Below are 14972 nucleotides of genomic sequence, written 5' to 3'. Positions count from 1 at the left end.
GTGGAGAACCATGGGCTTCCAAAATAGAGTCCAGTTGGTACTGTGTTGTTAAATAAACTGCTGAGTTCAGTCTACTACCAGACTCAATTCAAGACTTAAAAAATCTTTAAAAATCCCCTTTGATGGACAGAATGTTTGTAGAAATGATGGCATCTAAGAACTATTTATTGAAGAACTTGGTTTAAATGTTTGTCCAGAAGTAGAGCACAGTTAGATGAAAGTGGGCTGCAAACGTGCACCTGCAGTCCAGTTTATAGAGTTACTAGCCCCATTTGTAACGCTTTTCACCCTTTTTGTCTCCTTTAAGAATTTAGTGCCTAGAACGGAAAACCATAAGGGCTTCAACCATGGCCCCAAGAAAAAGGAGCGGGCGAGGGATTTCATTCATCTTCTGCTGCTTCCGAAGTAATGACCACCCTGAGATTACCTACCGGCTGCGGAATGACAGCAACTTTGCCCTCCAAACCATGGAGCCTGCATTCCCAATGCCTCCAGTGGAAGAACTGGATGTTATGTTCAGTGAGCTGGTGGTGAGTAATGGTTTTGTATTGCCAAAATAAAATAAAATTAAGGGAACAAATGCATGAATAATACAGGCTGAATCTCCCTTATCCAAAATGCTTGGAACCAGAAGTGTTTTGGATTTCAGAGTTTTTTCCAATTTTGGGATCTTTACATGTACATACAACATCAGGGACTGCCTGAAGGAAGAGGCCCCTCCCTCCTCAACTGTCATCTCGGCCTCAGAGGGAGCAATCAGGCAGACCCAGCAACATCAGGGACTGCCTGAAGGAAGAGGCCCCTCCCTCTTTAACTGTCATCTCGGCCTCAGAGGGAGCAATCAGGCAGACCCAGCAACATCAGGGACTGCCTGAAGGATGAGACTTCTCCCTCCTTTAACTGTCACCTTATATTTGTTTTGTATTCAATTTTTACTGTACACCGCTATGATCATTCGGAAGAGCGGTCTATAAATAAAATGTATTATTATTATTATTATTATTATTATCTTGAAGATGAAATCCAAGTGTAAACATGAAATTCATTTATGTTTCGTATGCACCTTATTCACAGAGCCTAAATGTAGTTTTGTACACAACATTTTTAATAATTTTGTACATGAAATAAAATTTGCGCACATTGAACCATTAGAAAGCAAAGATATCACTTGCTGCATCTGCATTGAAAATATAATGCAGTGACACCACTTTAACTGTTATGGCTCAATGCTATGGAATCCTGCGATTTGTAAATTATTGTGGCACCAGAGCTCTCTAACAGAGAAGGCTAAATATCTGACAGAACTACACATTCCAGAATTCCATAGCATTGAACCATGGCAGTTAAAGTGATATCGGCATTATTTCAGCAGTGCAAACTGGGTCACTATCTCAACCACTCATGTGGCCAATTTTGGATTTTGGAATATTTTCAGTTTCGGAATTCCAGGTAAGGGAAACTCCACCTGTATTTGGATTTATTTTCATCCTTAGAAAATTAGTCCTGCTTGCAATAGTGTGAAAGGTGCTAAGGAAAAATAATAGTGAAGGACTGTAAAGAGAGCCTTGGATCAGTCAGATTGCAAGAGATGAAAACAGTCCTGCAAAGTCTATGTTGCACCTCTTTAACATCTCACAGTTTAACAATTGCAAGTTCTTGGTCCTTTAATAGGGATGGCATACTTTGTAATCTTGTTCATTGGCAGGTTCACTGGAATTAATTGCCAGTTGGGTCAACATGTCTAAGACCTTGGATACTCAGTCGGCCTTCCTTATACACAGATTTTTATACACGGATTCAAGCATCCACGGTTTGAAAATGTTCAAAAAAAGTATAAATTTCAAATATCAAACCATGATTTTCCATTTTTTATAACGGACACCATTTTGCTATGTCATTATATTTAATGGGACTTGAGCATCCATGGAGTTTGTTATTCAAGGGGGATCTTGGAACCAAACCCCAGCGTATAACAAGGGTCCACTGTACTCTGTCTCTGTATATTCAGGCATGACATGATGGCATTTGTTGCCTTGCTCCTCCTGTTTGCTTTTTTCTTTCCAACACTTTGGCCTGAATTTTCCTGGATAGCATCAATTAAAGCAGTGCTACTAGTGTTGACAGGTTTCCCATCAAATCAAAATTCATGACATGCAGGGTTGACAGTCAGGAAGTAGCTATTAACAAGTTTGTCGTCTTCCTGCTTGCCAAACGAAAGTACTGATCACAATTAACTTATCCTTATGTTTCTCTGTAAAATTAACATATTTTCCACATTAATAAATTGCAAAATATGTGCTTTTCTGTTTTTATGAACAGCCCACATTCAGAAATACAGGAATTATTTTTGGTATCTTTTTCTCTGGTCATTTCTCTCCAGGATGAAAAAGAGCCATTGTTGAGCACCCTTTGGCTTCAATCGGTCAACCAATTACAAATCCATGTAACCGTTACTATGTCTAGCCCACATTTTACAAGCTTGTTTGCAAGAATGTTATGGAAAACCTTGTCAAAGGCCTTAGTGAAATCAAGATATACTATATCCACAGCATTCCCTTCATCTACCAAGCTGGTAATTTTATCAAAGAAAGAGATCAGATTTGTCTGGCATGACTTGTTTCTCTGAAACCCATGTTGACTTTTTGTGATTATGGCATTGCCTTCTAGATGTTCACAGACTCTCTGTTTAATGATCTGCTCCAGAATCTTTCCTGGGATTGATGTTAGACTAACTGGACGATAACTGTTTGGATCTTCTTCCCCCCCCCCTTTTTTTTGAAGATGGGGACAACGTTTGCCCTCCTCCAGTCTGCTGGGACTTCTCCTGTTCTCTAGGTGTTTTCAAAGATTATTGCCAATGTCTCTGATATTACATTTGCCAGTTCTTTTAATACCCTTGGATGGAGTTCATCTGGTCCTGCAGATTTATCTACGTTTCGATTAACCAGATATTCCTGTACTATCTCTTTTCTTATTCTGTGCTGAAATTCCCCTAATCTTTCCTCTGCTCCATTATCCTCAGGTTGAGCACCCTTTGCCTTTTTTGAGAAGACTGAGGCAAAGAAAGTGTTGAGTAATTCTGCCTTTTCTCTGTCCCCTGTTAGCATTTTGCCATCTTCTCCACGCAGTGGCCCTACCATTTCCTTCTTTTTCCTTTTGCTGTGGACATATCCAAAAAAGCCCCTTTTATTGTTCTTAACCTCTCTAGCAAGCCTGAGTTCATTCTGCACTTTAACTTTTCTGACTTTACCCCTACATGTGCGTACTATTTGTTTGAATTCCTCTTTGGTGATTTCTCCTTTTTTTCCATTTCTTATACATGCTCTGTTTAAAACTTAGCTCAGTTGAAAGTTCCTTAGTCATCCATCCTGGTTTCTTGAGACATCTCCCATTTTTCTTCCTCATTGGAACTGTTTGAAATTGTGCCTTCAGTATCTCTCCTTTGAGAAACTCCCATCCATCTTGAACTCCCTTCTCTTTTAGTATTTCTGACCATGGGATCACCCCCAGTATTTCTCTAAGTTTATTAAAATCAGCTTTCCTAAAGTCTAGAAAGTCTAGACTTCAGCATCCATGACCTGTCACATGAAGTCAGGTGAGGAATTTTCCACTTGCGGTGTCATGTCAACACCCAAAAAGTTTTGGAACATTCCAGATTTTTGGATTAGGGATGCTCAACCTGTAACAACTTCACTGTAGTAAAATGCCAACACAAGGCATGCCATCACCACTGCCTGAATTATGAGGCGTCTTAGAGTGACAGAACTATAAAATAAATTTATTTGATTAAAATTTCTGAACAAGAAAACTTTTCTAAATTCATATGAATATAAATATACAACAAACTAGGTATCTAATTAATTCTTAAAAGGTAAAATATGTGTTATTATCTACCGTATATTTTATTTTGAAACCAGAGTTGGAATCAGTACATTTCTATAGTCACCAGTTCCACCCAGAATTGTTTCCAACTCCACAACTCCAGTTCCAACTTCACGCTCCTAGTTCCCACAGGTTATGTTGTCTAATGGTCTGCCAGTGCAGATATGCATACCTGGCACTATTGCTTTTCATCCTCATCTACATCTATGCCATATTGTCCCAAGTACTGGTGCACCATCCATGTACAAGACAACAGATATCAGAAGGCTGAGGAGAACCCCAAGGAGTGGAGAAGAACAAAATCTTTGGCCATGGTGAGAGAGGCAGAGAAGAAACCTTAGTGACAAACACTTCATTCCCTATCCCACAAAAAATCACAGTAGCACAGAATGTTCTTTTGGGCTACAATTCCCAGAATGCTGACTTGGGGAAATAAAGAAAACATGGTGGGAGAACAGAGATGATGATGGTGATGATGATGATGATGATGATGATGATGATGATGATCTTTTTTGTCCAGCCTTTTCCACAACACTAGTACTCCGGTTGGCTCACAGATTAAAGAGGTGGCTCACAGTATGAATTAAAAAGAATCTAGTGTGACATAGTGGTTTGAGTATTGAACTAGAACTCTGGACACCAGGATTCAAATTCCTGCTCAGCCATGGAAACCTACAGGTTGACCTTGAGCATGTCGTACACTTTCAGCCCTCATAAAAACCCTATGATAAGTTGACCTTAGTGAAGTAGAAGGCTTTCATGGTCGGCATCCATGGTTTTTTGTTGGTTTTTCGGGCTTCCTGGCCATGTTCTAGAAGAGTTTATTCCTGACATTTCACCAGTATTTGTGGATGGCATCTTCAGAGAATCTGAAGATGCCAGCCACAGATGCTGGCGAAATGTTGGGAATTAACTCTTCTATAACATGGCCACATAGCCTGAAAAACCCACAAAAAACTATGGTTCATCTTAGGTTCACCATAAGTTGTAAAGGGCTTGAAGGCTCACAACAACAGACAAGTGAAAGACATACAAAAACATCCCCCCATGTGTAATTTCAAAACCAATTAAACAATGTTGAGAATCAACCCATTTTAAAAAAAGGTAATGTGAGATTTGTAAAAAATAAAATCAAAGAAGCCCATTAAAAGCCCATCATAGTTGATTCCTAAATACCTGCTAGAACTGGAAAGTTTCCAGACATTATTTGGAATCCCCAATAGAAGTACTCCCTGCCTCCAAGTTTTGTCCAACTTGTTTCATTTATCTTGTAGATTTATGGCCTGCCAGTCCTTCCGTATGTACAGTGGGCCCTCCATATCCGCTGTGGTTTGATTCCAGGACCACTCCAAGTCCTGTTAAATACAATGGCATAGTAAAATGGTGCCCCTTATTCAAACTATTTAAACAATATGTTCCTTGTAATGGTGTCCCTTATTTAATTCATGGTTTGCTTTATGGAATTTATATTTTTGGAATGTTTTCAAGCTGTGAATGGTTTGAATCCATGGATGAAAAATCTATGGATATAGAGGGCCAACTTGGGCTGTGAATCTTCTCTGAGTTTTAGTTCATAGGAGATATCCAAGGAGTTGAATGCTATCCCAAAAATAGTGTTTATCATCTTGGATAGCACCTTAAAAGTTCACACACACACACTATACACACTGACTTGGAAGTCAGGAACTGCCTTTGCTTCCAGTAGGATGTGAAATTTGTGCTTCAAGTTTTCTGTAGTCCCTCCTCTGTAGGGTTTCCCGCTTTCTGTCCACCAAGAAAGCTCAAGTCGGCACATGCAACTGCCAACCATGTTTGCGCTGCCAAGATGGTTTCCTCCTTGCGCCAAGCCCTCTTCAAAAGCATCATGGCTGTGTGCCGGAGTATTGTGAGAGGATTGGCACCGACGGACCCAAATCTTCATCCAAGCAGGGCGAGCTCCTTGTCCTGTCATCCATCAGGGCTGTGTCAGCTCTTGCTGTGACACACAAGGAGAAAAGGGAAAGAGATGTTCACAAAAGGCAGTCGGGGGGGCCTGGTCAGCTGCTGCTTTTGTTGCTGCCAGCAGTTCTCACCGGCTTTGGAAAGGCTCGGTGTTGCTGGGGAAACCTGCAAGGTTTTCTTGAACCAGTGATGGGGACGTGCCTTGCTGATTTCAGTTTTTTTATCTCAACCTGATGGATTAATGCCATCTGACAACTTCAAGAGAGAATAGCAAAGGGCGAGAAGTCACTTGTGGCAAAAGCAGTGGCTGGGAGCATGTAGCAATGAACCCTTAAATACAGCAATGTTGGATTGTTCATGGGTTGATTTCCTATATTCCCCAGGCTTAGAGGCTTTTCCTGAGAGCTTCTCCCTTCCCCCAGTCTCCCTGTGTCGTAGCCCCATCTGGCAATGTAATGCCACCCATTCATCCGCCCATCAATACAGCAAACATGGCTATTAACATTACAGTGCTCTTTGTGTGTTCAAACCAAAGTACTTTTAAGCATTATCTTTTAAAATAAATAAATGGAATACAACTGGCTGGGAGGATTCTGGGAGTTGGAATCCCAATAATAACTTAGTTGGAAGGGATCTCAGTAGTCTTCGAGTCCAACATCAGCCAGTTCAGGAAATGAAATCTGTCAGTATCTCTGACATATGGCCATCCAATGTCAGACAAAACCCTCCAACAGAGGTGAGTCCACCTTTTCCCCAGACAGACAGTTGAACAGCTCTTATTGTTAGGAAGTTTGTCTTCATGCAAATAAATCCCAACAGTTGTTTCCCACCTTCTCCATCAAAAGAAATTAGCTGCAAAAACACTTCTTAAGCTATCTGATATAAGTGGCCATTGGGTTTGATTTTTTTTCCTCCAATGCACCATGAGCTGGCACCATATTTGTGCCCATTGACTACAATTATTTCTTTCTTGGAAAATCTGTAGAGATCAGTAATGAATGGCCCGGGAATATCACTTGTCCAAGGACCATCACTTTGAAATACACTGACATATGCAGTGAGAGATGTCTACAGTGGGAAAGAAGCTGGAGGGAAGACTTAACACTTTTATCCACCCTTTCCCATTCCAGTAAGAAGTTTCCCTTCTCCAGGTATCTAGAAAGCCAATCTGGATGAATAGCTCAGTTTGCAAACATTCACTTTTGAAATTTTCTGTATTGGGGTAGTGATTCTGAAATTTATAGTCCATAAAACAAAACATCTGCAACCTCTGGAATTATTTTAACAGTGGTATTGAATGGGTAAAGGGTTAAGGGCTCCCTTGTCTGCAACAAACAGCTCTGCATTCTACTTCTGTTTTTCTTTTGAGGAAGTTGGGGGGGGGGATGTGTCCCATTGTCTGCATGTGGCCTCTGAATCCAGGGTCCAAAACACAGTGCAGAAATAATCCAGTTTGAGACTGCTTTAACTGCCCTGGCTCTATGCTTTGGCATTCTGGGAATTGTAGTTTATTGTGGCATCAGAGTTCTCTGATAGAGAAGGCTAAATGTCTCACAAAACTCTAGTTCATAGAATTCCCTAGCACTGAGCCAGGGCAGTTAAAGCAGTCTCAAACTAGACTTATTTCTGCAGTGTGTTTTGGACTCAGGTTTTCTGGCCTGTAAAGCCCCCCCCCCCAGTCCACCATAGCCCCCAACTCCCGGATCTCTTTTTTAAAAATGGCATTAATTTTACTCATAAACTGCACAGAAACTCCCCAAATGTGGGCAAACACATAAAAGACTCACCCCACAACCTCCAAGAACCCCACAATACTTCTGTTTTCATCAGACTCCCTCTCAAAATCGCAAGAGGTAGTGCTGCATTTTCTCTTCTAGCTGTCATTTTGTGAATGAAAATGAAGAGGGAAAAGGGAGGTATTTTGGCATGCTGGAAGAGGTGCAACCTGCAGGGGTGAGGGTCTTGGGGGCATATTGGCACCTTCCCCCGTTTGCAGTTGCCCACCTGTGTTACTCATACATTGCTGCATTTTCTGTATAGTGAAGCATGAATGAGATTCATTTAAACACCCCTGGCTTTTTTTAATGAACAGCAGCATGTAGACAATATGTCAAATTCTATAATTTTGCAGAAATTTGTTCAAATTCACTGCTATTATCTCCTGATCAGTTTTCTGCCAGTTAGGAATTATGACAGCCATTCAGTTAAAGAGCTATCCTCCTATTTCGTCACCTCAGCTTTAGCTCATTTTAAATTTTGCGTAAGTGCAAAACTAGTTCTGAAGGACACCATCAGTTGTGTTTAGAGAAGGCACACACATGTGCAATGGCAATACAATTTTGTGGCATTCCATCTTCTGCAGCACTTCTTTAGCAAGGACTCATGTCTGACTTTCAAAAAGGCCCTGTTTAATGAGAAAGAGGTTTGTTGGTTTGTTTTTAATTAATTAAAGCTGTTATTTCCTTCAAGTTTAGATCAGATGTAGGAAGCATCTACCCTCCCAGATGTCATTGGACTCACCATTGGTTAGAGCTGATTGGAACTGCAGTCCAACAATATCTGTAGAACCTCTTGATTTTTCCTCCCCATCCTGAATTTAAGTGCTGTATCCTTATTGTGAAAAAAGGCCCTTTAGCTAAAATGGCCCTACCACTAGCCTAAAGACCTTGGAAAGGACTGGAAAAAGTCCAGTTAAGATTATTAAAGGGGGGAGGTTTTCATGCGAGCTTCTTGCAGTAATTTTTAAAGAAGGCAACTCCATCTGTAAAAATATTGGAAGAAGCAAAAAGACACAGAGAATGGAGCAAATGATCAGTTGATTGTCTTTTTCTGTGCAATGAGCATCATTTAAAGCAGCCTGCAAGATTCCACTTTTTCCTGAAATGTTTTGGTTCCTTTTCATCAAGGCTTAGGTAGCCCCTCTGGCTGTATATTAAAGCAGTTTAATCTAACAGAAATGATACAACTATAATATAGTACTGTCTATACTGGTACAGATGTTCCTCGGTGCAGATGAAAGGTATGTTACAAACATAGCTAAGGGGCAGATTAACCCAGTGTGTTTTTGAGGGCACTTCAGCCTTCCGTGTCATCTGCACCCATTACCAATAAGAAGCCGTTTAATCATTAGATCATGCATTATGGATCAGTCTTGATCTTACCATAATCTTGCTTTCCGACAGAAGGACGTTGGGTAAGATGCAGTCTGAGTTGGTGGCCACTAGCTTGGATTACTTTGCAAAAGGGATAAGGCACATTTATGGAGGAGAAGGCTCTTAAAGGCTATTTTATGCCATGATATCTAAATCGAGTTTAGCTAGATGCAATGCACCTTTGAATGCCAAATACGATGTGGGGAGGTTCAGTAATAATGCCTTGTTTGTAGACTTTCAAGAGATATTTCCTATTGCCATTGTGTGAAATCACACAAGTCATTGTTGGCATATGGTGACCCTAAGGCGAGCCTATCATAGGGTTTTCTTGGCAGGTTCCTTCAGAGGGAGGGTTGCCATTGCCATCCTCTGAGGCTGGGAGTGTGTGACTTGCCCAGTGGGTTTTTATGCTTGAGCACGGAATTGAACCCTGCTTCCAGAGTTGTAATCCAATCCTCAAACCATTATGCCACGTTGGTCACCTGTGTAGTTCCTAATTTGAACCTTGTGGTGCTCTAGTCATGTTTCCCAACCTTTCGTCCCCCAGATGTTTTGGTCTCCAGCTTCTATAATTCTTGACTCTTAGCCAAGTTGGCCGGGGCTTTTGGAATCTGAAGTTCAATACAAATGGAGGACCAAAGGTTGGTAACCACGACTCTAGGTCAAAGCCTATGATGAGCACCTTGAGGTAGCTGCCCTACAGACTGCCAGTTTATTAGATGGTCATAATCTCCAACAACTCACAAATGAAAACAGGGACACGTGTGGCCAGGCAACATCAGTGTGGTCATGTTAGCAAAAGTTTTTAATGAGGAAGACCACAGCTATTTTCTTTTGCCTAAGCCTCTTGGGAAAAGCCAAGTTTCACCCCTGCTCTCCCCTCACTGAGTTAACTGAGTGCAAACTACTTTTGCACTTTACACTGAGTTTGCAGCACTTGAAGTTAGAGGAGGGGGAATAGGGAAAGTGGGAGGAAAAGCGAGAAACTGGGAGATTTTAAAAGCAGTTGAGTGGGACAACAGAAAATTAACTGGGACAGTTGGAGGGTATATGGATACTTTTTGTGGCTGTATTTTCTCTCTGGCTTTTCTTCATGAACGAAGATTGAGGAAGGACTCATCCCGCGCTTTCTACAAGTGCATTGATGACTAAAAAGGCTAATCCGAGATAAACAAGTCTGCTTGCAGAAAGCACAGCAGAAAGTCTCCTTGCGTGGTGTTTCTGAGTTGTAGTTCTTTCTGCGTTGTCGTTTCTCTTCAAGACTCGTTCGGCGTCAGTTTTCGAAAAAGGCTGCAGCATCATGGATAGTGCATCTCCATGCCTCCCGATGTGAGGCCAGGGCGGACCATTGTTGGTGATCGATTTGGCCAAGCCTGAGGTGTTGTTTCAGGGAGTCCTTGTATCTCTTCTTTGGAGCACCCTTCTTACGCTGACCTGTGGCGAGTTCACCGTAAAAGACTATTTTTGGGAGGCAATGGTCCTCCATCCTAGAAACATGTCCTGCCCAGCATAGCAGTGTTCTCAATAGCATGACCTCAATTCTGGTGATCCCTGCTTGCTCATGGACAGCAACATTTGTCACATAGTCAGTCCAGTGTATATTTAGAATTGTGCGTAAACAGCGCTGATGAAAGCGTTCAAGGAGTCGTAGGTGTTGGCGATAGGTGACCCATGTTTCAGACCCATAAAGGAGAATAGACAGTACAATGGCTCTATACACACTGAGTTTTGTGCTTCGCCTCAAGTGTTTGTTACTCCAGACTCTTTTGTGAAGCCTTCTGAATGCACTATATGCCTTTGCCAGTCTGTGATCGATCTCTTTATCAATCTTGGCATCTGAGGAGATGATGCTTCCCAGGTAGGTGAACTGCTGGACGGACTTAAGCACAGATGTGCCTACAGTGATGTGGGGATGGTAGTGTTCTTCCTGAGGTGCCGGCTGGTAGAAAACTTCCGTTTTCTTCAGACTGACTTCCAGTCCAAAGAGCTCTGCAGCTGTTGCAAAACAAGATGTTAGGCGCTGCAGAGCTGCTTCTGTATGGGCACCGAAGGCAGCATCGTCAGCAAAAAGCAGCTCACAGACTAGATAGTTTAGAGTCTTGGTGCGACCCCTTAGACAGCTTAAGTTAAACAGGCTACCATCAGTACGGTAGTGTATATAAATGCCGTCTTCTTCAAGATCTGCCGTAGCCCTTTGGAGCATCATGCTGAAGAAGATTGTAAATAGAGTTGGAGCGAGAACACAAGCTTGCTTCACACCATTAGTGATTAGAAAGGGCTCCGAGAGAGCATCGCCATATCTGACTTGATTTGCTGGCCTTCATGTAGCAGGATAATCATTTTGAGGAATTTGGGGGAGGGGCATCCTAGTCGTTCCAGGATCTGCCACAGTCCTTTTATACTCACAGTGTCAAAGGCTTTGGTGAGGTCAACAAATGTTACATAGAGTCCTTTGTTCTGCTCTCTACATTCCTCTTGCAGTTGTTTGAGTGCAAATACCATGTCTGTAGTGCTCCTATTAGCTCTAATGCCGCATTGGCTTTCAGGGAGAAGTTCTTCTGCAATGGCAGAAACTAATCTGTTCAGCAGTATCCTTGCGAGGATTTTTCCAGCAATGGAGAGTAGTGTTATTCCTTGATAGTTTGAGCAATCAGATTTTGTTCCTTTTTTCTTACACAGGGTGATGATGACTGCATCTTGGAGATCTGATGGCAGTTCACCTTTTCCCCAGCAATTCACAAAGAGCTTGTGGAGTTTAGCATGGAGTACATGACCTCCATGTTTCCAAGCTTCAGGTGGAATTTCATCAATCCCAGCTGCCTTATCTTTTTTCATCTGCTGTATGGCCTTAAGGATTTCTTCCAAAGTGGGAGCTATGTCCAATTTGTTTTTCATTCATTGTTGTGTCATATGTTGAATTGCTGAGTCTTGGACTACTCGGTTGGCACTAAAGAGGCTTTGGAAATGTTCAGCCCATCGGTTCAGAATGGAAGCTTTATCTGTAATTAGTGTTTGACCATCTGTACTGTATAGGGAGCTTTGGATCTGATATGTAGGTCCAAACATTGCTTTAAGAGCTTCGTAAAATTCTCTGGAATCACCCAGATCTGCACAACATTGTGTCTTTTCTGCTAAATTGATCCACCACTTGTTCTGAATGTCTCAGAGTTTTTGTTGGAGTTGACTACATGCGAGGCGAAAGGCTGCTTTTTTTACATGGTAAGATGGCTGGGCGAGGTGTGCCTGGTGAACAGTTCTCCTCTTTGCCAACAGCTCCTGGATCTCTTGATTGTTTTCATTGGGGATGCATCCAGGTTGTCTTCAAGCTATCTTGCTGCTGAAAGATAGTGTTTGTAATAGTCAGCTGCTGTTCTGCACAAAACTCTAGCAGGAGGCGTCCGTTATCATTACAGTTTCCAACACCATGCTTGCCTAAAACACCTTTCCAGGCTTCGAAGTTCTTTCCTACTCTGGCATTGAAGTCACCAAGGATAATGATTTTGTCTTCTGCAGGGACTTTCTGTATAAGGTGGCGTAGGTCTGAGTAGAATTTGTCTTTCTCCGCAGGGTCGGCTTGCATAGTTGGCATATATACTGAAGAGAACAACATGTGGGAAGCGTAAGGAGATAATGTGAGTTCGGAGGCAATGGAGTTTTTGATCATAAAGCTTACACCTGCAAGATGTTTTTCAGTTTTGGGTTTGCCAGACCAATAGAGTGTGTAGCCAGCACCATGTTCCTTAAGGCTGCCTTCATCATGGAGACGAACTTCACTAAGAGCAGTGATGTCAGTGTTAGGTCGTGACAGTTCATGGGCTATTAGAGCAGAACGATGCTCAGGACGTCCACTATCTGCAGAATCTTGCATGGTTCTGATGTTCCAGCATGCAAGCGTTAAGTCAATTTGCACCTTTGGCGGCTGGTGTGTGCCTTTGTTTCTTTGTCTTTGTTTGACCACATCAGAAGATGCCCGTTGGCTGCAACTAGCCAACCGGGTAGATGGGGATGAGCTTTCGTTAGGCCACTTTTTTTAGGCCCCTCTCCATATGGAGCAAGCAGTGCTCTCCTTAAAAAAAGTCAGCTTGGTCATTCAGGATGTTGCCGAACAAGACTGTCATCCTCAGTCAGTCTCAAGCTACCAAAGTCCTGAACCGCCTTCATGCAGGGTTGGGTCTGCGGCTTGCAGTGCATCTTTACACCTGCTGTTTTGTCTCTCACCTATCGCTACAGGGCTTTTTCAGAAGTTGGATGTATCCTTCGAGCCTGTGCAATGGATTTTTCTGGTGGAGCGCAGCGTGCAAAGAACTGGCCTCACCCTTTAAACCAGAGGTTCGTCCGCTGAGGCCTTGACAAACATGGACGGTAGCAGCGAGGTCCTTGGGTCGTAGGTTTGATTAGAATTTCCTTCTCTTAGATGGTTGACCTTACAGGGTTAGAAAAGCACCATCTGCCCGGGTTTGGGATTAGAGTTTTCCTTCTCCTAGGATAGTTGCCATAAGGCTAGAGAGCCCATCCTGCCCTTTGTCTGTATTTATAGTGCCAAGAAAGGAAGAGATGAAGGTAATGCAAGCTTTTCAGCCTGAACTGCCAAAATAATTTAAAACTACATGGGTAGTATTCCTGAGGGATATAAGGAATATTCTCTTGACCTTGATTTTTTTAAAAATGTTATCTTAACATGTCAGCACATCCTATTGAGAAAATGGCCAACTGCTATGTTTTGGTTTATTTGTAATTTGGGTGTGTGTGTGTGTGTGTGTGTGTGTGTGTGAAATGTTTGCACAAAAACATTCTGCTTTGGACAGAAAATAGTATGCCCTCTTGTCAGTAAGTAAATTTACAAGTTCCTGCCACAGGCTGATGGATGACAGGCAGAGGTGTATAGAGGAGGGAGATTGCCTCCTGTACCAACTCTGCAAGCTTTTTTTCCTGTGGTCAAACTTATAGAAGAAATAGAGTAGTTCATTCCTTTCTCCACCAGTCCATTCATTTGCCCACAGGAAAATCGATGGACTCACCTGTATGCAATCACCACTTGTTCATGCCACACTCAGGATATTACTGTAATACAAGGGCATGGTCATGTATGTGAATCACCTAGCACTGGCTGTGTCCTGTATTCACCATATGTTCCAAATACTATGGATATACCCTCTGTATTATTACATGTTTGTGTCCTATGACACAATTTTGAGATTCTAGCTAATGGATAGTTAGTGTATGGTACTCACTGCCAACAAATTCTTTAATGAGTGATTGGATAAATTAATAGAGTTTTATAGCCATCCCTGGCATACCCTCCAATTGACCCAGTTTTGAAGGATCAGTCCCAGTTAAGCCTTACTTCCGTTGTTGCAAACTGAGTTTAAAATGCAAAAGGAGTTTGGACTCACACAGCAGAGGAGAGAGAAGGGAGTAGAATCTTGCCCATCCCAGTAGGCTCAGGCAAAAGCAAACGGCTGCAGCATTTCTTAGCTTGTATGCTCTTCCTCATCCTGACCACACTCTGACATTACTTGGCCACATGTGTGCCATTTTTTAAAATGTGAAATGTTGGAGGGCATGTTATGGCTAGTGGTAAAAATGGCTACAGTGAGCCCTCCACATCTGTTGGGGTTAGGGACAAAGGTCCCTCATAAAAATGGAAAAAATGCAAATTAAAAGATAACTAATTTTTTAACCTGAAAGAACACCTCTCCAGGAACCTCTAGGTACTCCAGTGCAACTCTGAGGTCAACATCTGCTGGAGATTGACCATAGAATTGTACTGGATGACCTACAAATGCCAAGAGAAGTGTTCTCTCTAGGAATCTCTGTGTCCTCCAGCACAACCTCTGGTGAAAGGAGGACCTAGAGATAACATATTAATCAAATCCATGAAAAATCAAATCCACAGAAGTCAAAGCCACAAGTGTGGAGGGCCAACTGTATATGCAACATCCAGTGTCACTGACAACATGCCTCCTCCATGTATCATTTACTGAGGAGCACAAGATG

The 14972-nt window shown here is 42.1% G+C and overlaps 1 protein-coding gene across 1 annotated transcript in view; it reads left to right on the top strand.

The window, feature by feature from the left end:
- The first annotated feature begins 281 nt into the window (after positions 1 to 281).
- The window catches only part of DAAM1 (dishevelled associated activator of morphogenesis 1), a 159535-nt gene continuing 144844 nt past the window's right edge, over positions 282 to 14972 (top strand). Inside the window, 1 exon segment of the mRNA XM_042469934.1 lies at positions 282 to 530. Coding sequence (XP_042325868.1) covers positions 348 to 530 — 183 coding nt within the window. The 5' untranslated portion in view covers positions 282 to 347.

The sequence above is a fragment of the Sceloporus undulatus genome, chromosome 1 (assembly GCF_019175285.1).
Source record: "Sceloporus undulatus isolate JIND9_A2432 ecotype Alabama chromosome 1, SceUnd_v1.1, whole genome shotgun sequence".
NCBI classification, from domain to species: Eukaryota; Metazoa; Chordata; class Lepidosauria; order Squamata; family Phrynosomatidae; genus Sceloporus; species Sceloporus undulatus.
Note: the sequence above shows the minus strand (reverse complement) of the source record. Positions and strands in the feature narration are given on the sequence as shown.